Genomic DNA, 26,517 nt, shown 5'->3' with positions numbered 1-26,517 from the left:
AGCCTGAAATTTGGGAGGGTAAAGATTTCTTGGACAAAATGCAAAAAGTACTGAGCATAAAATAAAAATACTGTATGATAAATTGACCTTCATTAAAAAAAAAAAAATACCCTCCTGCTCATCAAAAGACACAAATAAGACTATGGGATGGAAAGCCACAAATTGGAAGAAAATATTCATAATACATATATCTAAATATCCAGAATAAATTTTAAAACTCAAAAAGAGTACAACCTATATTTTAATTTTTAAATTTTTATTGAATTTATTGGGGTGGCATGGATTAATAAAATTATATAGGTTTCAGGTGCAGAATTCTATGCTACAGCATCTGTATATTGTATTGTGTGTTCACCACTTCAAGTCAAGTCTCCTTCCATCACCATTTATTCCCCCTTTACCCTCTCCTACCTCTCCCATCCTTCTTTCCCTTTGGTAATCACGATACAGTTAAAGACATGAACAGCTATTTCTAAAAGATATGCAAGTGGATAATTAGCATACAAAAGCATACTCCATTACACCTGATTAAAAAAAAAATGCAAAGCGTGAACAATACTGAGAAACTACTAGACACCCAAGAGAATGGCTAAAATTAGAGACTAACAATATCAAGAGTTAGTGAGGATTTTCACTTATTACTGATCAGAGAATGGTCCCACCACTTCAGAAAAGCATTTGGCAGTTTTTATTAATGATAAATAAATTAAATATATATCTCCTACGACCCAGCAACTCCACTGCCATGTACATATAAAAAAGAAATGAGTGTATATGGATAGAAAAAGATTTATTAAAAATGTCAATACAGCTTTATTTGTAATAGCCAAATAATGGAACTTAAATGACTATTAGCAAGAAAATGGATGAACAAATTGTGGTACATTTAAACAATGGAATACTACACAGCAATAAAAAGAAGGAACTACAGATAACCACAGCAGTGATAAACTCAAGAACATTATTATTTTGAATGAAAGAAGCCATATGCAAAAGAATACACAGTGTCTGAGCCTATTTACATGAAGTTCAAGAACAAGCAAACTAATCCAAGGTATGTAAGTCAGAATAGTGGTTCCTTTAGTAGGAGTGGAGGGGATATGGACTGGAAATGGGCACAAGGGAATTCTCTGGTGGGATGGAATTGTTTTATATCTTGACCTGGATTGTGGTTACCTGGATGTGAGCATATATAAAAAATGTTCAAGATGTATATTTAAATGTTTATTTTACTGTATGTAATTATACCTCAATAAAAATAATGAAAACAAATTCAAGCATGCTATAACCACTTCAGTTATGTACTAGACCCTGTCCTACCATTTCCTTTTCTAAATGTGTGGTACAGACCCTCCTATTCAGCAGTGCTTGAAATCTGCATACTTAATTCCCCATCAAATTCAACGTCTCTTAACTATTATTCTCTTCTATCTTTTCATCCAACATGCCCATACATTGTTCCTGCTATGATTTTCTTGCTTTCTGTTTCTCTGAGCAAGTCTACCTTACAGTCCCTTGCACAGTTGAGATAATACATTCCAACAAATAGTCATTCTTCATATGATATTTACTTAATGAGATTATTATGTAAAATTCCTAGTATAGTATCTGATAAATAACAATGACTTTATATATGTCCACTTCCTACTTCAACCTTTCCCCTCCTTTAATTTTCTTTCCAGACACACTTATATTTTAAAGTAACTTAGATATCAAAAACACAATTATTGTATTTTCAAATTAGTTAAATCCCACATTTATATTTCAATACTAGCACCAATATACCATGTATTATTTGCCAAGTGCACTCTCGCTTGCTCTCTCTCTTCTCACTCTCTCTCCACATACACACCATAGACACTTATTTAATGTCAAACAATCCTGAGATGTAGATATTATTATTATCCCCATTTCATAGATGAGGAACTTAAGGCACAGAGCAATTAAAAAATTTGCTCAAGCCCAGCCAGCGTGGTGCAGTGGTTGAGCATCGAGCCATGAAGCAGGAGATCACGGTTGGATTCCCAGTCTGGGCAGATGCCTGGATTGTGGGCTTGATTCCCAATAGGGGGCGTGCAGGAGGCAGCCAATCAATGACTCTCTCATCATTGATGTTTCTCTCTCTCTCCTCTCCTCTCTGAAATTGATAAAAACATAAAGAAAAAAGAAAAGAAATTTGCCTAAGACTATACCACCACTAAGTATCAGAGCCATGATATAGACAATTACAGCACATTATTTCAAATGTTTCACCCAAATCATACAACTAAACTATTGGGAATAAGGGATACTCTTCCATACTTACAAAGCAAAGGCTATGTCTCTTTGAACCATGAGTTTAAAATTCTAAATTGTCAGAGGAAGCTCTGAATTTCTCATGACTCCCTGGAAAAGTTTTAATTGGATTTTTATTGTTTTTCAATTACAGTTGATAGTCAATATAATTTTGTATTATTTTCAGGTGTAGAGCATAGTGGTAAGACTAATTGGATATTTAAATAACAGAAATGTACACACAATCACAGAGCAATACTATTAAAAAATACTTGTTGAGACATCTATTCTTAAGCAATGGATACCTGTATTAATTCATTGATATGCTTTAAAACTAAAATTGCAATCAATAGCTCCACTGACTGAATTCCAAGTGTTAACAATTTATACTAATTATGATTTCTAATTATATTTTTTAATTAGCTCAAGGTCACTAATCATCAGAGAGGTGCATGATCACTAACATGCTCTTCATTCCCTTTCTTTGTAAATCATTCTTTTATTCGTTCATATAGCAAATATTTTATTTCATGACAGATATTCAACAAATACTTATTGAGTAGCAACTATGTTAGGTACATAAATAGTCAGGAAATACATTATGTAAGTTATAAGGAAAACCCTTTCCATAAATATACCTGTTACGGAGCACTGCGGCAACCGATTCCCCTAGATGCAGATGATCCATCACCTCCACAAGTTAGATAAGGGCCTGTTCAGGAGGAAAAGAAGTGAATATTTACTATGAAAATCAATACTAGAATTTTCAAATTATGCCACCTTTGTAGTATTTTACATGTTTTGTGATAGAAATGCAAAATATATGTCCATGTACCTAATGTCCATATGATAACTTAGAAAATAAAGGAAATTAAGAAATTAAATCTGTAATAGTCTAAATATCTACAAAATGCCACACTGAGTCATTTAATAGTATTGACTAAATTTCATGTGAAATCACTAGCTATTACCCGTCGAAAAACAACCAAGTATACAAAAGTTGGATTAAATGAAAGTCGGAACTGAAGAGTCAGTGTGAAGTTGGGTTAGATGAGAAGTTAAAGCAAAGAGTTGAGGCAAACATTTGCCAAGTAGATACAGACAGGACTAATTTCCATTTTGCCAGGGGGACTAAAGGCCTGAGAAGCCCATAAGCAGGGCCCACAATTTTAGGAGTGGTTGGTCAAAATTAAGTCTAGAACCGTATAATATTTTGAAATCTAAAGACATAAAGTAGGTAGAGCAGGTAAAAGTGTTGTTCTCCTGATCTGCACTGAATTTTTGTTTTGGTTGTGCCTGTTGTCTTTTTATGGTAAAGGAGCAGGTAAGTTTGTAGTAAACTAAGCTTTATTTTATATACTGGTTTTTAGTAATGTGATTGCTCTGTGTTGTAGATGTAGAGCATATTTAATGTACTCTATTAATTTCAAATACATTGGGAAGCAAAAATGTATATTTAATTAAGGACATATAGATGGCCAATAGACATATGAAAAAATGTTCAAGGTCACTGATGATGAAAAAGATGCAAATTAAAACTACAATGAGGTATAACCTCACACCTGTCAGAATAGCTACTATCAATAAGTCCACAAACAACAAGTGCTGTTGAGGATGTGGAGAAAAGGGAACCATAGTGCACTGTTGGTGGGATTGCAGATTGGTGCAGCCATTATGGAAAAGAGTATAGAGGCTAATCAGAATATTAAAAATGGAACTGTCTTATGACCAAGTGATTGCACTTCTGGGTATATATCTGAAGAAACCCAAAACACGAATTCAAAGAATATATGCACCCCTATGTTCACTGCATCAGTATTTATAATAGCCCAGATATGGAAGCAACCCAGTCAGTACCCATCAATAGATGAGTGGATAAAAAAGTGGTGGTACATATACATAATGGAATATTTCTCAGCCATAAAAAAGAGTGAAATCTTACCATTTGTGACAACATGGATGTATCTAGAGGGTATAGCTAAGTGAAATCAGTCAGAGAAAGTCAAATATCATATGATTTTACTTATATATGGAATTTAAAGAACAATATAAATGAACAAACAAAACAGAAACAGACTCAAAGATACAGAAAACAGACTGACTGATGGTTGCCAGAGGGAAGGGAAGTTGGAGGACTGGGTGAAAAAAGTAAAGGGGAAGGCAGGGAGAGGTTGGGGGCTGGATGGAGGGAGGCAAAGAAAGGGTAATGGAGGACATCTGTAATAGTTTCAAAAATAAAACATTTCTAATAAAAAAAATAAAAAGAAAAAAGTAAAGGGATTGAGAAGTACACATTGATAGTTACAGAACAGTCATGGGGATGTAAAGTACAGCATAGGGAATATAGCCAATGATACTGTAATAAGCATGTATGGTGCCAGGTGGGTACTAGAAATATCAGGGGAATATTTGTAAAGTATATGATTGTCTAACCACTATGCTCCACACATGAAGCTAATACAAAATAACTTTGAATGTAAATTTTAATTGGAAAAAAAAATTTAAGATTTTGACCTCAATTGTGTGTGTGTGTGTGTGTTTGAAACTGAGACAAAATCTGCAGCCAAGTTAAAGAAAAATTAGTCACATATTTTATTGTTCTTTTTCACATTTTTACCTACAAAAGATAATAGACATCGCTTAGGTCCTATTTAGCATGGAAAATCCTATATTCCCATGAAAGTATCACAAACAAGAGAAAGATGATGAAAGAGAAGGAGAAAAAGCTTACAAAAACTTTCAAGTGAAATCTATATAGAAGTTAAGGGAAGATAAACAAAAATTTATTGTGCATTTTACTGGGGAAGGAAATTAATTGGGCTCATCTGTGAAAACTTCCAGTTTGGGGTGAGTTTAAGCAAGGTGAAGGTTGTTGGTATTTTTCCCCATCTCCATGGTCACAGGCCATAATTCAATTTGTCCTCCATGTTACAAAGGGCAAAATTCTTAAGTGGTTTTATATTACAGTAATCATCTTAACAGAAAGCTGTTTATCCAAGCAAAAGGAGGTTCATGAGCTATCTTAAAACAAAAATGCCTACATTTCCAACATAATGGAAATATCAAGTTCCAAGTAACTCTAGAAAAATCTAGATGCAATGTAGCATTTTTATTGCATTATTTTTTCTAGTGTTGTAAAAGTAAAGTTTGAATCATTGTATTATCTTTGCACAAGAGGCCTTTAGCTGGAGAATTCTGGTTTTTGAATCAACCTATAGCTGAAATCTGAACTCCATGCACTAAACACCAGGCACCATCTAAATTATAGCAAAAATAAAGTATTTCTTTGCCAGAGAAAAATTCAGTATGGCATTTCTTTAAAAAGAAAAAGTATTAATAATTTTCCAAAATAACTTAGGTCAATATGAATAAAAGATATTTAAAACTTTTGACTATATTTTTGACAAATTTTTGTAAGCAAATTTTGAAGAATTCACATTGATGAGAGTAAAGGACCTCAATAGACACTTCTCCAAAGAGGACATACAGATGGCCAAGAGCCATATGAAAAAATGTTCAGTGTTGCTAATCACCAGAGAGATGCAAATTAAAACCACAATGAGGTATCACTTCACACCTGTCATAATGGCTCCCATCAACAAATGACATGTGTTGGCGAGGGTGTGGAGAAAGGGGAACCCTGGTTCACTGCTGGTGGGAATGAAGACTAGTGCAGCCACTATGGAAAACAGTATGGAGGTTCCTCAAAAAGTTAAAAATGGAACTGCCTTTTGACCCACTTCTAAGAATATGTCCTAAGAATTCTGAAACACTTATCAGAAAGAATATATGCACCCCTATGTTATAGCAGTGCAATTTACAATAGCTAAGATCTGGAAACAGCCCAAGTGCCCATCAGTAGATGAGTGGATAAAAAAGCTGTGGGACATTTAGACCATGGAATGCTATGTAGCTGTAAAGAAGGAACTCCTACCCTTTGGGACAGTATCGATGGACCTGGAGAATATTATACTAAGCAAAATAAGCCGGTCAGAGAAAGACAAACATCACATGATCTCACTTATATGTGCAATCTAAAGAACTTAATAAACTGATGAACAAAATAGATTCAGTGACATAGAAGCATGGATCAGACTGACAATCTCAGAGCGAAAGTCAGGGGTTGGGAGGTTGGGGGGTTGGGGGGAGAGATTAACCAAAGAATTTATATGCATATATGCATAACCCAAGGACACAGACAATAGTGTGGTGAGGGACTGGGGAGGGGGGGAGGGGCGGGGTGGAAGGGGCCAATGGGAGAAAAAGGGACATCTGTAATACTTCCAACAATAAATAAAATAAGATAAAATAAAATAATAAATAAAACTGAAAAAAGTCTACTCACTTCTATATAACATAAACTTCTAAAGTATATGCAAAATATAATATATATAATACTTGTTATTCTGACTGAGAAGAATGTATTGAGTTCCACCCATAATCAGCTAATAAATTAAGAGCCCTTATTTAATTAAGGTCTACTGTAATTAATGTACCACAGTCATAGAAAAAATTGTAGTTACTTGTAATATGCTTCCTTAAATGTTTATCATACTCTACAACATTAAATGTAAAAGACAAAGAATTAACTTTTAAAAGATACAATACTGTTTAACATCCCACTCAGTCACAGTTCACAAGGGTCAAATGAAACCAATAAAAACCTGTTTTGATCACATTTAGTACAGTCTAGGTACTAGAGTTCTACCTCTTTTTAGTAAGTGATTTTCAAATATGGCAAAAACTGTTTACAATTCACTAATCAGAACTCCACAGAAAGGAACATCCCAGACAAAAACCTTTCCAACATAAATTTTCACTTTACTAATTAGGTGATTCAACTTCTACTGTGTAAGGAATTCATGAGAAAAGAGCATTGAGGCCCAGATAAAGATAATAGTTTTTCTGGGTCCATCACAGATAAGTTTAGCAAAATGAACAAAATGAAAGGAAGTACAGGTAGCTCTACCCTTTATACAATCTTTCATAGCCACAGTAGGAGTCATCCTGTGGTTTATATTCATGCCCATAGTTGTTAATAAATCAAAAAAGTTAAAGTAGAAATTATTTGTGATTTGACTTATTATTTGAACTAGAGCCAAGACTTTTTCTTTGTACAAAGTCCTTCTAATTGAATCATAGCACCTTATTTCATAAATCAACCTCACCACCACAATGAATGCAGAAACTCTATTTACAGATTTGTATTCCTTAAAACAGAAAGTGAATATAGAGACACTTGCACATCAATAAGAATTCAGAATGCCTAAGCATTTTTAAAAGTTCCCCGCAATTCTTTTTAAACTGTAGGACCAGGACTGATGTGAAATGAGTGATATCTCAGACCCAAAATTTTAAGGGGTTGCCAAAACTTGGTAATCAAGATAAATGTCAATTTAATGTCATTTTTTTAAAAAGCAACCCACAACTAACTTCATACTTATTGATGAAAGTTTGGATGCTACTCCGTAAGATCTGGAACAAGAAAAGGGTGCTGCTCTCCCCACTTCTATTCCACAACATGCTGGAAGTAGTAGCCAGGACAATAAGTCAAGAAAAAGAAAAAAAAGGCGTGCAGATTAGAAAGGAGGCGATAAAACTATCATTATTCACAGGTGACAGGAGTTGCATATAGAAAATCCTAAAGATTTGAGTAAAAAAGACTATTACAATTAATAAACGAGTTTATCAATGTTACAGGATATCATATCAATATATAAAAACCAATTATATACATTTGCAATAAACAATGTGAAAATGGATTTAAGAAAACAATTCCAGCCCGGCTGGGCATGGCTCAGTGGTTGAGCACCGACCTAGGTTCCAGGAGATCAGGGTTGGATTCCTGGTCAGGGCACATGCCCGGGGTGCAGGCTAGGCAGCCAATCAATGACTCTCTCATCATTGGGGATCGAGCCCACAACTCAGGCATGTGCCCTGACTGGGAATCAAACCATGATCGCCTGGATACTAGGTTGACGCTCAATCACTGAGCCACACCCGGCCGGGCCAGAATTTTTTTAAAAAAGAAGAGAATTCCATTAATAATAGTATAAAAAATACTTTGGAATAAATTAACAAAAGAAATTCAAAATTTATACTCTGAAAACTATAAAACATTGATGAAAAAATCCAATATGGTCTAAATAAGTTTTTTTTAATCCCATGTTCACTGATGGACTTAATATTGTTAAGATGCAATGCTCCCCAAAGTGATAAGCAAATTTAACATAATCCCAATCAGAATCTTAACTGACTTCTTTGTAGAAACTCTTTAGCTGATTCTAAAATTCATATGGAATTGCAATATATCCAGAATAGCCTAAACAATATTGGGGAAAAAAGAACAAAAGGGGAAGACTAATACTTCCTAATTTTAAAACTTACTACAAAGCAATGGTAATCAACACAGTGTGGTGCTGACACAAGAACAGGCATATAGACCAATGGAACAGAATTGAGGTTTCAGAAATAAAGCCGTATTTCTATAGTCAACTGATTTACAACGAGGGTACCAACATCATGTAACAGAGAAAAAACAGTCTCTTCAACAAATGGTACTGGCACAAGTGGGCAGCAAAAAAAAAAGAATGAATTTGGACACTTCACACTATATACAAAAACTAAAATGAATCAAAAACTTAAATGTTAGAGCTAAAGTATAAAATTCTTAGAAGATCACATACAGGTAAATCATTATATAAGCAAAGGACTCATAAATATGACACCAAAAGTATAAGCAACCAAAGAAAATGTAATTTGGACTTCATCAAAACTAAAAACTTTTGGGAGGAAAAACAAGATGGTGGCGTAGGTAGCAGCTGCACCCGCCACCTCTCACAACTACATCAAAATTACAACTAAAATACAGAACCACCATCACTCAGAGCCTCCTGAAATCTGGCTGAACAGAAGCCCTACAACCAGGGAGCTGAAGAAGCACGAAGACCGGTAGGAGGGGCGGAGATGTGGGCAGATTGGGGCTGAATCCTGGAGACACGGCAGTGGGCCCACACCCGGTGCCCCGGTTTAAACCCGGGAGGGACATCCCCGGGCAGAGGTTTCCCAGAGGAGTGAGGGGTCCCAGCCCCACAACAGGCCCCAGCCCAGGGCTCCAGGGCCGGGAAGAGACGTCCCCACAGCTTTGGGCTGTGAAACCAGCGGGGACTGTGGCTGAGGGAGCCCCAGGCTTTCCTCTTAAAGGGCCCGGCACGGACTCACTCAGATGCACTCCCTCTGAGCCCAGCACCGGGCAGCAGCTTGAAAGGAACCTGGGACATTTGGGGAGGAACTAACTTGCCTGAAATCAGGGCGAGAGCTGGTAGGGCAGCTTTCTCCCAAGCAGAAGAGGGGCAGAGGCCATTGCTCCTTTGGCGAGTCCTCCCCCCACACAGCCGGCAGGCAGGCGCCATATTTGAATCAACAGCCCCTGACTCACACCTTTGGCCCCGCCCCCCGGTGATTCCCGGAGGCCCCACCCCTCCCTACTTGTAGGCTCATCCAAGCCATTTCCAGGGGCTTTCCTGTGCAAGTGGCCTCTCAAGCCTCATGCTTAGAACTTTCCTAAAATATCTCAAACAAGAAGCAGCATGCTCCATACAGCTTGACAAGTGGCCCCAGGACTGGCACTAGCGGCAGCCTGCATTGGTTCATACCTGGGCCTCTCCTGGACACCTCCAAGCCCAGCACAAGTAGCAGCCAACTACAGTTTGCTGTGTAGCTCATGCTGGCTGGTCCTGGGCAAGACACTGGCAGAGGCTGACTTTGCACCTCCAGGGAGGCCCCAGAGACAGTGCACCTGCTGGTCAGACTCGACCACACTGCATTACAACCCTACCACATCCACGAGTGACACTCAAGGGGAGCACTTGGTGAACACCAAAGCCCCACTGAAGTAAATCCTGATCCATAGGAGTGTCTCCAGCACAGCAGCTCTTTGGCTGTAGTTGCAGCTGGTCCTCACAGCTGATTGGCCATGGAGTCAATTCCTCCCAGTGACACCAACAGCAACCAAGGCTCAACTACAACAGGACAGTGCACACAGCCCACACAAGGGAGCACCTAGAAGGCCCAGCTCAGGTGACTGGGGAGGCTGAGCCACTGGACCCTACAGGACACCTACTACACAAAGCCACTCTACAAATTCCAGGAGACATAGCAGCTCTCCCTAATACATAGAAACAAACACCTGGAAGCAGCCAAAATGTGGAGGCAAAGAAACATGTCACAAAGCAAAGAACATATCACAAAAAAAAAGAACAGAAGAAATCTCTAGAAGAGGAACTAAATGAAATAGATCCAAGCAAGCTAACAGATACAGAGTTCAGAATTTTGTTTATGAGGATGTTTAAGCAGACTATTAGGGAAATAACTGAGAAAATCAATAACATAATAATGTACCAATTTGAAATGAAGGCTACACAAACTGAAATGAAGAATAATTTACAGGGGATCAACAGTAGAGTAGAGGATGCTGAGAATCAAATCAGCAATTTGGAACATGAGGAAACAAAAAACACCCAACCAGAAGAGCAAAAACAAAAAAGAATCCAAAAATATGAAAATAGTATAAGGAGCCTCTGGGACAACTTCAGGAGGCCCAACATTCATATTATTGGGGTGCCAGAAGGGGAAGAAAGAGACCAAGAAATTGAAAACCTATTTGAAAAAATAATTACAGAAAACTTCCCCTACCAGGGGAAAGAAATAAACCTATAAGTCCGGGAAGCACAGAGGGTCCCAAACAAGAGGAACCCAAAGAGGCCCACAGCAAGACACATCATAATTAAAATGCCAAAGGTTAAAAACAAAGAGAGAATCTTAAAAGCAGCAAGAGAAAAGCACTTAGTTACCTCCAAGGGAGCACCCATACGACTGTCAGCTGATTTCTCAACAGAAGCTTTTCAGGCCAGAAGGGAGTGGCAAGAAATATTCAAAGTGATGAAAAACGTAGAACTATAACCAAGATTGCTCTACCCAGCAAAGCTATCATTTAGAATTGAAGGTCAGATAAAAAGCTTCACAGATAAGAAAAAGCTAAAGGAGTTCATCACCAGACCAGCACTACAGGAAAAGTTGAAGGCTCTTCTTTAAGAAGAAGCTAATGAACAAAAGAATCTGATGAACTAAATAGATCCAGAGACATTGACGCATGCAACAGACGATCATATCTCAGAGGAAAGAGGGAAGGTGGGTGAAGGGTGGGAAGAGATTAACCAAAGAAGTTATATGCATGTATGCATAACCCATGGACACAGTCAATAATGGGGTAAAGGCCTGGGGAGGGGGTGGGAGCAAAGTCGAGGGGGTTAATTGCGGGGGGGGGGGGGGGAGAATGCAACACCTGTAATACTCTCAACAATAAAGATAAATTTAAATATATGTATATTAAATGATTTTGCACTAAACAAAAAATAAAACTAAAAACTTTTGTACCAAAGGATATTACCAAGAAAAGTGAAAAATCAATATACAGAATTGGAGAAAATATTTGCTAATCATATATATGACAAGGATTTAATACTCAAAATTCTATCTCAACAACAAAGTCAATTTAAAAAATGAACAAAGATCTTAAACGACAGTTCTCTAAAGAAGATATGCAAATGACCAATAAGCACATGAAAAGATGCTCAACATCACTAATCATTAGGAAATTATAAATCAAATCCACATTGAGATTTGGAATATCCATACAACAGAATATCATTTAGTTATAAAAGGGAATGAAGTAGTGTCATATGCTAAAACATCATGACCATTGAAAACATTATACTAACTGAAAGAATACAGTAAAAAAGGTAACTATTATATAACTCAAATGATATGAAATATCCAGAAGAGGGAAATCTATAGACATAGAAAGTAGATTAGTAGTTGCTTATAGCTGGAGGAGACAGGAGGTAAGACTGATGTACATGAGTGGACAAAAGTAGGTTAATAATAATAATAATAATAATAATAATATAATTAATAAAGAATAATGAAAGAATAAACTATGTTTCATGTACTCACTACTATAAACCTACTTTTTCCCCATCCTGTATATCTAAAGGGCAGGAGATTTATTTTTCTCAAGACAAAAATATACCAAAATTGACTATGGTGATAGTTGCATATATCTGTGAATGTACTGTAAATTATGGAATTGCACATTTTAAATAGATGAATTCTATGGTATGTGAATTAAATTTCAATAGACCAGTGTTTTAAAATGTACATTCTTGCAGAAAACCCATGATGAGCAAAATACCAGTATTTTAAATAAAGACAGCATCAGCATTACTGATTTCTCCTACTGCCTCAGGCTCTAGTATGGCTCAGCAGGGCACTGCAGCTGTCTCACCCATATGCAGTGATAGCTTTTTAAATTTTAAGCATTTAAATGGATCCCTGAACTTTCAGAAGTCATTGCAATACACTCAACTTTGTTTTCTTAGGAGCAACTTTCTTTTCACACTTACATTTGATTGGCAAATATAATATTAAAATAATGTAATCACAGTAGCTAGTACAAAAGAGGTTTAGTATCAAACCACTGACTCATGACATCATGGGCAGTGCAAGCTAAACTGGAGGGGCAACTAGAGAAGAGACTCTAGTCAAGAAAATTCAGTGTGTCATGGCATCAATTAATATGACGTAACAGCTTTTGGCTTATTCATTGGGGCCTCCAATGTTCTTGGTTTAGAGTAGATTGCCAGGCAAAATATAGGACATGCAGTTAAATTCAAATTTCATATAAACAGTGAATATGGTTTTAGTACAAGGATGTCCCCAGTATTGCATGGACCCTTCCTCATACTAAAAAAAATTGTTGTTGTTTATCTGGAATTCATGTTTAACTGGGTATCCTGTATTTTTATTTGCTAAATCTGGCAACTCTAGTTTGAGGAACTAACTGCTAGTAGGGCAAACCACAGGGATTGAAAATGGCTGACGAGGGTGGATGAGGATCAGGGAGTCTTCCCTATAAATTTTGGCTTCATAAATTTCTTAATAAGACTGAAGAAAGGAAGATCACTTGAAAACACAAGAATTCACTTTACTAAATATTTTTATTACTTAGCATTTCCAACCATTACTCCATCTACCCTCAATAGACTAGAAAACCAAATTTTTATGATTGTTTAGATATTTACTTACAGAAATGCACATAAAATATTTTTCTAATATTTCCAATAAAATATTTCTCCCTTCTTTCCCAGATTTCACATTACTAACAATAAAAGAGAGGTTTAAGGTGTTGGGTTGGATTAGTATTTAAAAGAGAAAAAAAATTCACTTGAAAGTACAGTATTCAGAACACCAAATTCACTTGAAAGTACAGTATCCAGACCTACACTTAAAATTTTGTTCTCTCTTCAAAGTTTAGGACTCATACTTGAAAGACTTCTTTTCTCTAGACTATAAGATGGCAGGCAATCCAGCTGAGAAACCTACAGCCCCCAAACAGAGGCCCAACCTCTCACCACCAACTTTATAAATAAATAAATGAATGAATGAATAAATAAATAAATAAATAAATAAATAAATAAAATACATTTTGCTTTAAAAAGCTTTTACCAAAGTGATTAGAAATTTTAAGAGAGAAAAAAGCTAGGAAAAAGAAAAAAGGGAAAAAAGTATTTTTTTAAAATGTTCTCACAATGTGTATGAGAAGGGGAAAATACAGCAAGGGGCTATGTAAATATGTTGTCTTTAGTAAGTTCATGTCATTCTCAGACTTCTGATAAGTTAAGACCAAGTAATCTTCATGGCATCTCATTGAAGCAAAGAATTTCATCTATGGCCAATAACACATGAAGGAATTGAATGAAAACCTTGAGCAAATCATCTGCTTTCACAATAACCTGCATCACCATGAAAAGGTCAATGATGTAGACATTAACTCACTACTCAGTATTTCACATTTCCATTACCAAACTGCATAGGATGTCCTTAAGTTTCATTGAAGTTAGAATTCTCTTAGAGATCTAACTTAAGATCTTCTTATTATATACACGAGTATATTCATTGCAGCACTATCTATAAAAGCAGACACAATCCAAATATCCATCAATGAGGGAGTGGCGGAATAAACTACAGTACATATACATAATGGAACATTAAGCAGCTGTAAAACATAAAAATATCTCCATTTACTACTGCAGGATTATCTCCAGACTATATTCTTAAGCAAAAAACAAAAACAAAAAAACCCTCATAATGTGTACAGTGTGCTACCTTTTATCTAAGAGGAGGAAAGGGATGGTTACCTATATTGGGAGAGAAAGGTTATAGTTGGACTTCTTTGAATATGACTTCTTTTGCAGATTTGACTTTTGAAATGTATGAATATTATACTTAATTCAAAAACAAAATGAATTTAAAAACCAATATTACAAGGCTGGTATAATATTCGCAAATCAATAAATGTGATACATCACATAAACAAAATGAAGGACAAAAATCATATGATCATATCAATAGATGGAGAAAAGGCATTCGGCAAAATCAAGCATCCATTTTTGATAAAAACTCTCAGCAAAGTGGGAATAGAGGGATCATACTTCAACATAATAAAGGCCATATATGACAAACCTACAGCCAATATCATACTTACTGGGCAAAAACTAAAACCATTTCCCTTAAAAACAGAAACAAGACAGGACTGTCCACTTTCGCCACTCATGCAACATAGTACAGGAAGTCCTTGCCACAGCAATCAGACAAGAAGAAAAAATTAAAGGCATCCAAATTGGAAAGGAGCAAGTAAAACTGTCATTACTTGCATATGACGTGATATTGTACACAGAAAACCCTAAAGACTCCACCAAAGTACTACTAGATTTAATAAATGAATTCAGTAAGATAGCAGGATACAAAATTAACATTCAAAAATGGCATTTTTATACACCAATAATGAACTCTCAGAAAGAGAAATTGAAAAAACAATACCATTTACCATTGCAACTGAAAAAATAAGATACCTAGGAATAAACTTAACCAAAGATGTAAAAGACCTGTACTCAGAAAACTACAGGACACTGAAAAAAGAAATAGAGGAAGATATAAACAAATGGAAAAATATACCATGTTCATGGATTGGAAGAATTAACATTATTAAAATGTCCATACTACCAAAAGTTATCTATAGATTCAATGCAATTCCTATTAAAATACCAACAGCATTATTTCACAAAACTAGAACAAATATTCCAGAAATTTATATGGAGCGAAAAAGACCTGATTATCACTGATAATCATTGGAAGATACTAAAGAACTCGCTTATTAGTTGTGATTTAATTTACATTTTGTCTGATACAATTATTTTTACCTCAGCTTTTTTTTTCATTTCTCTTTACATGGAGTATCTTCTATCCCTTCACTTTCAGTTTGTGTTTTTCTTTAGATCAGAAGTTAGTCTCTTGTAGGCAGCATATGTATGATTCTTGGTTTTTGTTAGATCAATTCAGCTACCCAATATCTTTTGATTGGAGCATTTACGTTTAAATTATTAATACCTATGTACTTATTGACATTTCATTAATTGTTTTCTAGTTTGTTTGGGTTGTTTTGCTTTATTTTGTATTTTTTCTCTGTTCCTTTCTTCTCTTGCTCTCTTCCTTGGTGAATTGATGCCATCTTTAGTGTTATGTTTGAATCCTTTTCTCTTTATTTTTTGTGCATCTATTATAGGTTTTTAGTTTGTAGTTACTACGAGATTCCTATATAACAACCTATGTATATATAAGTCTATTTTAAATTGATGGTTGCTTAAGTTCAAACACATTCTAAAAGCCCTACTTTTTTACTCACCCCATCCATTTTGGTTTTTTACATCATATTTTACATATTTTGTGAATGTGTATGTACCACCTAATTACTTATTGTAGATAAAAATAATTTTACTAGTTTTCTCTCAACTTTCATACTAATTTTTAAAATTTCTTTATCTTTATTATTGAGGGTATTACAGATATCCCCCATAGTTTTATAAGTGGTTGATCTACTACTTTTACAATATTTTTCCTTTACCAGTGAGATTTTTTTATTTCATATATTTTCTTATTTCTAGTTTTCACCTTTTATTCTCCACTTTTAAAAGTTACTTTAACATTTCTTCTAATGTCGTTTTAGTGGTGGTGGAGTCCTTTAGATTTTTCTCGGAAACTCTTTATCTCTCCTTCAATTCTGAGAGATTACATTGCTGAGTTTATTCTTCATTGTAGATTTTCCCCTTTCACCACTTTAAACATATTGTGCCTTCTGGTCTGCAAAGTTTCTGCTCAAAAATCAGTTTATTGTCTTATGGGGGTTTCCTTGTATATAAGTAGTATTTCTTTTGTTGCTTTTAAGATTCTTTTTTTAATCTTTAACTTTTTACATTTTAATTATGATGTGTCTTAGTGTCTCTTTGGGTTAATCTTTTTTGGGACTCTCTGTGCTTCCTGGACTTTAATATGCGTTTCCTTTGCCAGATTAGAAAAGTTTTCAGCCTTTATTTCTACACATAGTTTCTCTTTCCCTTTATCTCTCTCTTCTCCTTCTGGTACTCCTATGATGTGAATTCTAGTATACTTTATGTTGGCCCAGAGGTTCCTTAAACTATCCTTATTTTTTTTAATTCATTTTCTTTTTAGTATTCCTATTGGGTGATTTCCACAATTCTGTCTTCCAGATGGCTGATACATTCTTCTCCATCATCTAATCTGCTGCTCATTGTCTCTGGTGTATTTTTCACCTCAGCTATTCCATTCTTCAGTTCTGATTGGTTCTTTTTATATTTTCTGTCTCTCTGTTGAAGTTCTCACTGAGTTCATCCATTCTTCTCCTGAGTTCTGTGATCATTTTGACCACTATATTGATCTCTTTATCGGTAGGCTGCTTAACTCCATTTCATTTAGTTCTTTTTCTGGAATTTTGTCCTGTTCTTTTGTTTTAAAACATATCCTCTCTCTCTTCATTTTGCCTATCTCACTGTGTTTGTTTTTACATATTAGGTAGATCAGCTATGTCTCCCAGTCTTGAAATGATGACCACATGTAGAAGTTGTCCTGTGTGGGCCAGTGGCTCAATCCTTCCTGGTCACCAGAGCCAAGTGTTCCAGGGGTATCCCCCATGTGGGTTATATGCACCTTTCTGTTATAGCTGGAACACTAATGCTGTGAACTCACTGGTGGGTGTGGCTGGCCTGCAGCCCAGGTATCTGTAAGACCTGGCTTCAACTTTTGCCAGCATGCTAGTTTGTAAGGGCTGGCCTCCCAGAGTGGAAACTGTTGTGAAGGGGCACCAGTGTTGGCTGAGGTTGCCCTCCAGGTGTGTCAAAGATGGAGTCACATGAAAGGATTCTAGTGTCGGGTGGGGCTGCCTGCCAAGAGCACTGGGATTGGAGCTGCTTGGTAGTGGGCTCTGGCCTGTGTGCATAGGTTGGGCTACACAGGACCTCAGGGGAAGGCCAAGGCCAGGTGAACAGTGTTAGCAAGGTTTATGAATTGAGTCAGGATTACTGCCCACATTCACTAGACCACCTAGGTGAATGAAGAGTAAAATAAAAGGAACAAAATTTTTAAAGGGTGCTCACCACTGCTTACATCCCAATTGAAAGTTTTTACTAATCCCTGCACATCTAGCACTCATCCTAAAGTTAGTCAGTGTATCTCCTTCATGTATGTCCCAGGCACTTTCAAACTGTTGCCTCAAAGTTGGGACTAAGAGCAAATGAGTTTGTGTGTGAGACCTGTAAGAGCATACTGTCAGTTCCCGACAGCCCTATGGCTCTCCCAGACATATGCCCCACTGGTGTTCAAAGCCAGATATTATGGGTGTTCTTCTTCCCAGTGCAGGTACCCCCAGGCTGGGGAGCCTCATGTGGGACTCAGACCCTTGGCTCCTTCGGTTATACCACCAGGGTTGTAATATCCCTCCTGGTTTTGAGTTGCCACACCAGAGACTGAGGTCCTGACTAGACTACACCTTTTTCCCTCCTACCCATATCAATGTGGCTTTTTCTTTACATCCTTAGTTATAGCAAATCTATTCATTTAGTCTTCAGGTTCTTCCAGCATTCATTGTTATATATGTAGTTGTAGTTTCGTTGTGTCTGAGGGAAGAGATGAACTTAAGAACTTCTAACTACACATCTTGACCCCTTCTTTAAGTACCATTTCTTTCAGTAAAGCAGACAGAATTTTACTTCCTAATAATATCTAATTACAAAGAGTCAAACAATCTACTGAAAAATAACCTGAATATTAAAACACCTTGCTGACCAGTCACGAGTATATACGTGTTATTAGTTATGAGATAACTAATGTCTGCACTTACATTAAGTAATTTTAAACACCTGCTGACCAGTCATGACGGAAAAGTAGCCAGCCACACGGGCAAGTTCTGGTTTGAAATAGCCAGTCAGCAAGGTGTTAAGTCAAACAATCCTTTTTAACATATAAAATAAAAATTTACAATAATTTACAACATAATGTCTACAATGAACCATTTTGTGAGAACTTCATCTATTCAACTACAGCAAAGAAATAAGTAAATAAGAGGCCTCAGAGACAAAACAGATGTCACAAAGCTCAAGAACAAATGAACATTCACATTAGCAACTGACACACCCCGTAGTCCATCCAATACAATTCTTAAGAAGCTCGGCAAACTGGTTTTAAGCCTGCGACAAATCAGAAGGAGGCAGGGAGGGAGCTATGAGAAAGCACACTGACAATGGTAACACTTGATGTCTGACAGGAATAGAAAGAGGAAAATCATCAAAACAGTTGAAGAGCACAACAATCTGGGATCATATATTGTAGAAGCAAATAGTTTTACAAGATTCAATAAATCTTAGGGGCATTTCTAAAACTATAATAGCTGTAAGATGGCTATGAGTCAGCAAGAAAAGTACTTAGCCAAACTATTTAAAATGAAAAATACATTGGTGTTTACGGGTGTACTATTATTTAAAAAGAAAAACTCTAGAATTGAATTCTATGATTTCCCAAGGAATCATACATATCTAAGGTTTAATTGTTATGAGCAGTATCTTCATTTTTCTTCACCTTATTTTCGCTAAAACTATAACAAATTCCCTAAAGATATATCAACCATCTTTATCCTGCTATTAAGATAAATCTTATAATCTGTAAGTAGTGGGGGTTTGTGATAACATGTTTTGAGAGATCTGGGGGCTTATAGCAAGAAAATTTCACTCCTCATCACTATACAAACACATTTTTTCATGGAAAAAATACATTTCAGAGATACAGATTATTGTCTGCAACTTCATGACTAGTAGTAGATACAATATAAACAAAAGTGTACGCTTTAGGATGTAACTTCCTTTCTGAGTCTCAGGACACACACATACCTAAACTTGCCTCCAGGTAAGGTGTGCTTCAGGCTCTTCATCCTCTCGATGTCATGCTTCATACTCTCTCTGAGCAACTCTACCCTATAATATCCCTGATGACAACCCTTACGTTCTCAGTGAAGTATAATGGCTAAGAGCATGGACTCTGCAGATAGCCCGCCTAGGTTCAAATTCTAGCTCTACTACTTACTTCTGTGTGTGATCCTGAGCACTTGTCACATATAAAATGGTCAGTAAAAGTAACTAGCACTTAACATCACTAAAAAATGTTAGTGACATGTGACCTGGCCAGTGTGGTTCAGTAGTTTGGGTGTCACCCCATGCACCAAAGGATTGCCAGTTAAATTCCTGGTCAGGGTACATGCCCAGGTTTCAGGCTCAATCCCCATTGGGGATATGCAGGAGGCAGCTGATCAATATTTCTCTCACACATAGATGTTTCTCTCTCTCTTTCTCTCTCCCTCTCCCTTCATCTTTCTCTAAAAATCAATAAAAAATTTTTTTTTAAAAAGTGTTAATGACATGTAATTTAGAGCACACCTACAGAGAACCAGGCACTGTGCAGGGCATTAGGGACACAAAGATAAATAAGGAACAATCACCAATTTCAAAGAACTCAATCTCACAGGGAAACAGACCATTAAAATAGATCATATCATGCTATGAATAAAGGTATGTATGTTATGGTGCTATAGAATATAGAGACAGAAGACTTAACCCAACAGGTTCCCAGAAGACAGATCTTAGAAGAAGTTATACAAGCAAATCAGAGGCTACAATAATATCTACTGAGGCACAATTAGGGTTAATGTATAACTGAATGTGATGCACTCTGTGTTTGTAAACTGTAAAGCATTATATGCACATTATTGACTATAATGCTATTGAAAAAGCCCAACTCTTCCCCGTCCACTGCTCAAGAAGCCTGAAATTCCCACTATAAAAGCTCATCTCCCAAGTATGCCATTACTTTCTTTTAGAAAATGCAAAACATACCTAAAAGTAGAAGCAGATAAAAAGGGAACTAATATTTATAGAAGTCTTCTCTGTGCCAGGCACTTTACATTAGTTATTTCACCTTAATCTTTACAACAGCCAACCCAGTGAGGAAGGTATTATGATCCTCATTTTATAGGTAAAGAAATAGAGGCTTCACAAGGTTAATTAAGTGCCCAAGGTCACAACTGCTATCTTAAGAACCTAAACTGCAATCACTAAATTACACTGCTAACCTAGTATACCAACATGGAGATAACACATTAAGGGGTGCCAGTTGGTTACTGTATTAGCTTGCTGGAGCTGCCATAACCAAGTACCACAGACTGGATGGCTTAAATAACATAAATTTATTGTCTCACAATTATGGAGGCTGAGGAGTCTGAGATCAAAGTTTCATCAAAGTTTCTTCTGAGGTTTCTCTCCTTGGTTTGCTGATGACAATATTCTCCCTGTGTCTTCATATAGTCTTTCCTCTGTCTCCTAAACTCTTCTTATAAATACATCAGTCATATTGGACTAGGGCCCATCCTAAAATACCCTATTTTCAAGTACAGTAGAATTCTGAAATACTGTGCTTTAGGACTTCAACATCTACATTTAAGGGGGAAACAACTGAGTCTATAACACTCATACTGTGAAAAAGATCCTCCTTCTAAGGGAATGTGGGGAAAGACCTTGAATGTTTTTAAATCATAATGAAATTTCTGAAGATTGTTTTGAGAACTGCAGGTGTGTGGTTATAGCAAGAAAGACCTGTAGAGTCAGTGATCACCACTCTCTAGGGACCATTTTGGAAATGTGTTAGGATGCTTTTACAACTCAAAATTATTGTGGGAAACCACTAGTATTTGGTGGGCAGAGGCCAGAGTCATGAAATGCATGGAGTAGTCCCACATAACAGAGTTGCCCCATCCATATCACAGAATAGAGAAATATTCTGCCAGCCTAACCCCAATGCAAATAAACATCAGTAGTACTCTTGTATATACCCATACTAGGTGGATTTTATAAGAAGTTAACAGAAAAGTCCAATAATTTCTGGCAAAGTCTTTATGGAGATAAAAGTTTGAATTACACTGTCTCAAAATTAAATTATGTACTCACCCCATGATCTCTATATTAGTGCATTTTCAACTGCCTATTTGTTGAAAATAGTTGTAGTGCAATAGTGGCATTCATTACTACAAAAGCAATGAAACCTCTGCAAAAATGTCACAGAGGATATCAATCTACTTTTAATAAATTTTAAATAAAACATTATTAAATTAGTAGGCACATAAACCACATGAATCTCAATAAAAGTTACTTTTAATACTTGGGATTATTCAATATATATATATATATTTAAATATATATATATTTAAAAATGTATGACACTAAGAAAACCTCTGCCATGAAAGATCATGTTGAAAGTATTTGTTTTTCAGTCTTTTCTGTGTAGAGGTATCTATTGCCCAACTTCTGTATAGATTCTTCTTTTATGTTTCCCTTTTTAAACCACCCTCTCCATTCCTCATCACCTAGAGAGAGAAATGTTCTTCGAGGTCTTTTGAAGTACTGGGAACCTAAAATATACCTCGACAGGTAATAGTATATCAAAATATGAGAGACGGTTTCTGTGACACCCCATCAGTACCTTGTCCTATATCTGTACATAAGGCATTATTTTGTCACTAGATTTATAAATATAGCCCAGGTCATTTGTGATAATATCATACTTCCTCATTTTGTCTCTCCATCTTGACAATCATAACTTATCCTGGCATGTTTTCTCCGCTTCAAGTATTTCCTTCTTTCTCATATCATATACAAACAAGTCTAGTCAGTTATTTATTTTAACATTTTTATTTTATGACCCATGTGCATCAGTGATTTTTCATTTTCCTGGGCTTCTTATGCAGAATTATCTTTGTACTTCTAATCAACCCAAACTTACTCTTTAGAAGATGGTACAAGTATCAATGACTTCATTGAATCTTCTAGTACAATTGTCCTCTCAGTTATATCCTGAAATATATGCTGTTACACTATAAATTACATTCATTTAAACTTTATATTATAATCATGGGATTATATTTTCATTCCATATATAGGTAGTTTATATTATTTATAAACTTTATGGTGAGTTAAAAGTGTTACAAATATTTACTTAAAAGCAAGAGGTAAGAGTCTGATAGGTTTGGGAGCCACATACAGTGACTTGCAGAGACCTGAGCCATGAGAACTCAGAAACTGGTCCTAAGTCTGGTGCCAGAGGGAAGGGGGTGGGGGGTGAAGGGAGTCTTAATATATGGTGATGGGAGAAGATACGACTTTGGATGGTGGGCACAAACAGCAACATACAGATCTTGTAACATAGAAACCCACACCTGAAACCTCTTTGTTCATATTAACCACTGTCACCCCAATAAATTTAATAAACTAAAAAAAAGAGGAAAAGGAAAATGTCCTTCATTATTGGTATCTGGTAGCTCAGCACACAGAACTAAGAAACAATAGCCAAAAAATTGGAAGCGAAGAAGTTAAAGAAAATCACTTCTTGGCCTTTTGGCTAAGATCAAGCATGAAGAAGTTAAAGAAAGAGTAGTGAAATGGTTTATAAGAAACCCAACAAACAATTAAGAATGAATATGCAAAACTGACTCCTGGTAATGCTCTTAGACCTAACCCAGCAGCAGCCATAGCATCGAGGTCAATGAAGGAGTCTATGATAAAAGATGTGAGGGGAGACTAGCTAGAATTTCAATTCTGAAAGAGTGGCAAGAAGCTGAATTTAACTAATAGATCAACTATTTAAATAAAGCCTATGACCCACATAACATGCTCACCATCAGAATAAAGCTTAGTCGTACCTCAACTGGCCTGTACATGTGGTGAACTTCAGAGAACTAAAAACGGGGTCAAAAAGTCAAAAATAAATAAATAAATAAAAGGTCAAGAGGCCACAATACCAAGGGCTTAGCTTCAGAAGAAAATTCCATCACTAAAAAGCTCCCATCTCCACTCTAGATATATCAATGAGAAAAATATTAGAGACACTGAAGAGAACTTTTGGTTCAACCCATTAATGCTAAGTGGGCTTCATTTTCCCTAAACCTGGGCCAACATCTGAGCCAGTAACACAGTTACTTTTTTTTTTTTAATCTAGTATTTATTTCTTTTTTTTTTCTTTGTTTTTATTGTTGAAACTATTACAGATGTCCCTCATTTTTCCCTCTTTGCCCCCCCCCCCCCCACCCAGTCACCACCTTCACCACATTGTTGTCTGTGCCCAAGGGCTATGCACATATGTTCTTTGGCTAATCTCTTCCAATCCTCCTCCCCCCCTTCTGAGATCTGTCAGTCTGTTCCATGTATCCATGCCTCTGGACCTATCTTGTTCGTCAGTTTATTTTAATTAGGAACTTTTAGAACCAACACTGAAAGCAATTTGAAGATGTCTGGTGTTTGATACTTAAACCATATCATGCTATGTTAGTTTGTATCATAACTAAAAAAAGATGCTTCTAAAGGAACAATTTTTATTCCTCCTTCATGTCCTGACAAATAATAGCCATATAAATTCTGGAACATCAAACTCATCTGCATCCCCTGTCCCTCTGTTTTAAAAAGGTCATTGTGAATTCTTAATAAATAAAGCATAAGGCTAGATTTAATTTATATCAAATTAATTTTACGTGACAAGCCAAGGAGACCACACTTGATCAGATTATCTACAAAAAGAGCACATTTTTATCTTTTGCTAGAACTATAATGAACATTATTTACCATCCAAAAACAAACATTAGTTCTTTTAGGAATTACAACCTAGCCATGGATTTAGACTTTTTCAGACTAAGTCTGGAGTTACAATAAACCAAATGATTACTCATTTTAATTTTATTTGGCAAAATCATTTAGGCTGATAAATAGAAGGTAAATTATCATTAACTTATGGGTAAAAATCAAGAATATCTGAAGGATAGCTTTGCATCTATTAAGTCAACATCATCAATAACAAACCATTAAAATTTGTTTTACCTAACTAAAACATAAAGCATTTGTTATAAATATTTGTCTTCAACAAAAATTTCTGAAGCACTTATCTTTTCTGACTTTTCACATTAAAAATGGAAAGCTTAAATTACTGTCTTATAATGCTTAGTCAGTCTTTGCTTTTCTCTTCTTGCTTACTCAGATTGACACACAAAAAATGGTCAGGTCCCTCCCCCCCAATTCCCAATATAGCATACATTAATCTTTAAAATATAAGGATAAAGAACATTTTATTCCAAACTAAAAAATGTACTGCTATTTTTAAATATTGATTTATCAATTTAATGACCTCTGAAAAATTAGGTGCTTGAGTGACTAACATTAGATAGCTGATTTGACTCTCTCTTTGCTCCAGATATTGAAGAAATGATAGACCACACATTTGACATTGAGATTGAGTCTTATTTACGCAGAAAAGAAGCTGGGTAGCTTCTGTATAATCCTACTATAGCTTCCTCTAGAAAGGCTTTTTAAATAAACTTTTCATATACCCGAACAATAGAGTGGAGAGAAGAGACTTGCAAGTGACACAGGCCTGAGCTTAAAACTCGAGCCTGACCACATATTTGCTACCTGTTTCCCCTGTGTTTTAATGTCTTCATTGGCAATGGGATAATGATGCCTACTTCTCACAGGCTGGTTGTAAGGAGTGAATGGAATAACATAATCTTAAGTGCCTAACTAAGCAAAGTCACAATAAATGTTCATTTCCTATCTTCCCTCTCCTATTTGATAACTTTGAATTTTAATATATCTAAATAAAAACTCTTCAAATAAAGTACTCTCATTGGAACTATGGCAAAAATTTACCACAATTTAAATCTGTAATACATTTTCAATACTTTACTTACTATCCTTAACTTCCAACTTCCTCAATTTTTGACTCCACAGATATTCTGTATGTGAATAACTACCACCTTTAAAAATAAATAGCACACTGTGGCCAATGCATTCAACTAAATGTGTACTTGTTATATAAGTTTAATTATTTTTTAAATGAAGGAAATTAAAGTCATTTTTCAGTGATAGTGTGACTTTTTCTGGTTTTGCAATCCCTAACTTACTTTAGTTTTGCTTTTTAATATCCAACAAACTTTTTATGAACTTCTATATTCTTAAAACAGAATTCATTTAAATGCATTTTAAAAGATAAGTGTATTCCAACCTGCACTTTCTGGACTTGCTGTAGACCGAACACCCTTCTCAGATTCCGAGAACTGTGTATCTTCAATCCATAGAGATAGACCTGAGTTGTATTTTAGGGTTCTGCCTCCTACTTGGGCAAAGCTGATTGGGTGAGGGGTGGAACATGCCCTAAGCTAAAATAATTATACTGTCTCTCCTGGGAACTGGAACAAAGCATTCTAGGCTAGCTAAAAATAAACTCAGGGTCTTGGGGCAGCCATATGCACATAGAATCAGAGAAAGCAAATATTTACAGAGAAAGAGGGATAAAGGATTCACACAGAAAGAAAGAAGAGTAAAGCCAGTGTCATTCAAAACACAAATGCCCCCAGAATGGGAGAATAGCTGCCAAGGTTACTGAGCCTCGACAGCTAGTTGTTCTTAATCTGTCCCCAGACCTATCCCTTAGGACAGTGCTAGCCATGCTTCTGTTACTTAAAAGTAAATAATAATAATTAAACCCAAATACTCAAAGATTATAGCTGCTCATGGGCTGGATATTACCAATTTAACAGATACTAAAATTTTATCACAACTAAAATAAAGAAGAAAGAAAAATCTCTAGTTTTACAGTAAATCCTTTCTATTACTCTACTTCCTGTTATTTTCTGATGACATACCTAAAGGTAATATCTTAAAAATTAAACTATAATATAAATTAAATTGTGTT

At 35.9% G+C, this 26,517-nt stretch overlaps 1 protein-coding gene across 9 annotated transcripts in view; it reads right to left on the bottom strand.

The window, feature by feature from the left end:
• The window catches only part of KLHL13 (kelch like family member 13), a gene marked incomplete at its 5' end in the record, with an annotated part of 324,985 nt that overhangs the window by 98,773 nt on the left and 199,695 nt on the right, over nt 1–26,517 (bottom strand). For all 9 annotated transcript variants that reach the window (XM_081125982.1, XM_081125986.1, XM_081125985.1 and 6 more), the window contains one exon: nt 2,913–2,986. In XM_081125982.1, the coding sequence (XP_080982108.1) occupies nt 2,913–2,962 (50 nt within the window). The remainder of the gene's footprint in view (nt 1–2,912; nt 2,987–26,517) is intronic.

The sequence above is a fragment of the Miniopterus schreibersii genome (assembly GCF_964146895.1).
Source record: "Miniopterus schreibersii genome assembly, chromosome: X".
Taxonomy (NCBI): Eukaryota; Metazoa; Chordata; class Mammalia; order Chiroptera; family Miniopteridae; genus Miniopterus; species Miniopterus schreibersii.
This window is presented reverse-complemented; position numbering and strand designations above follow the sequence as displayed.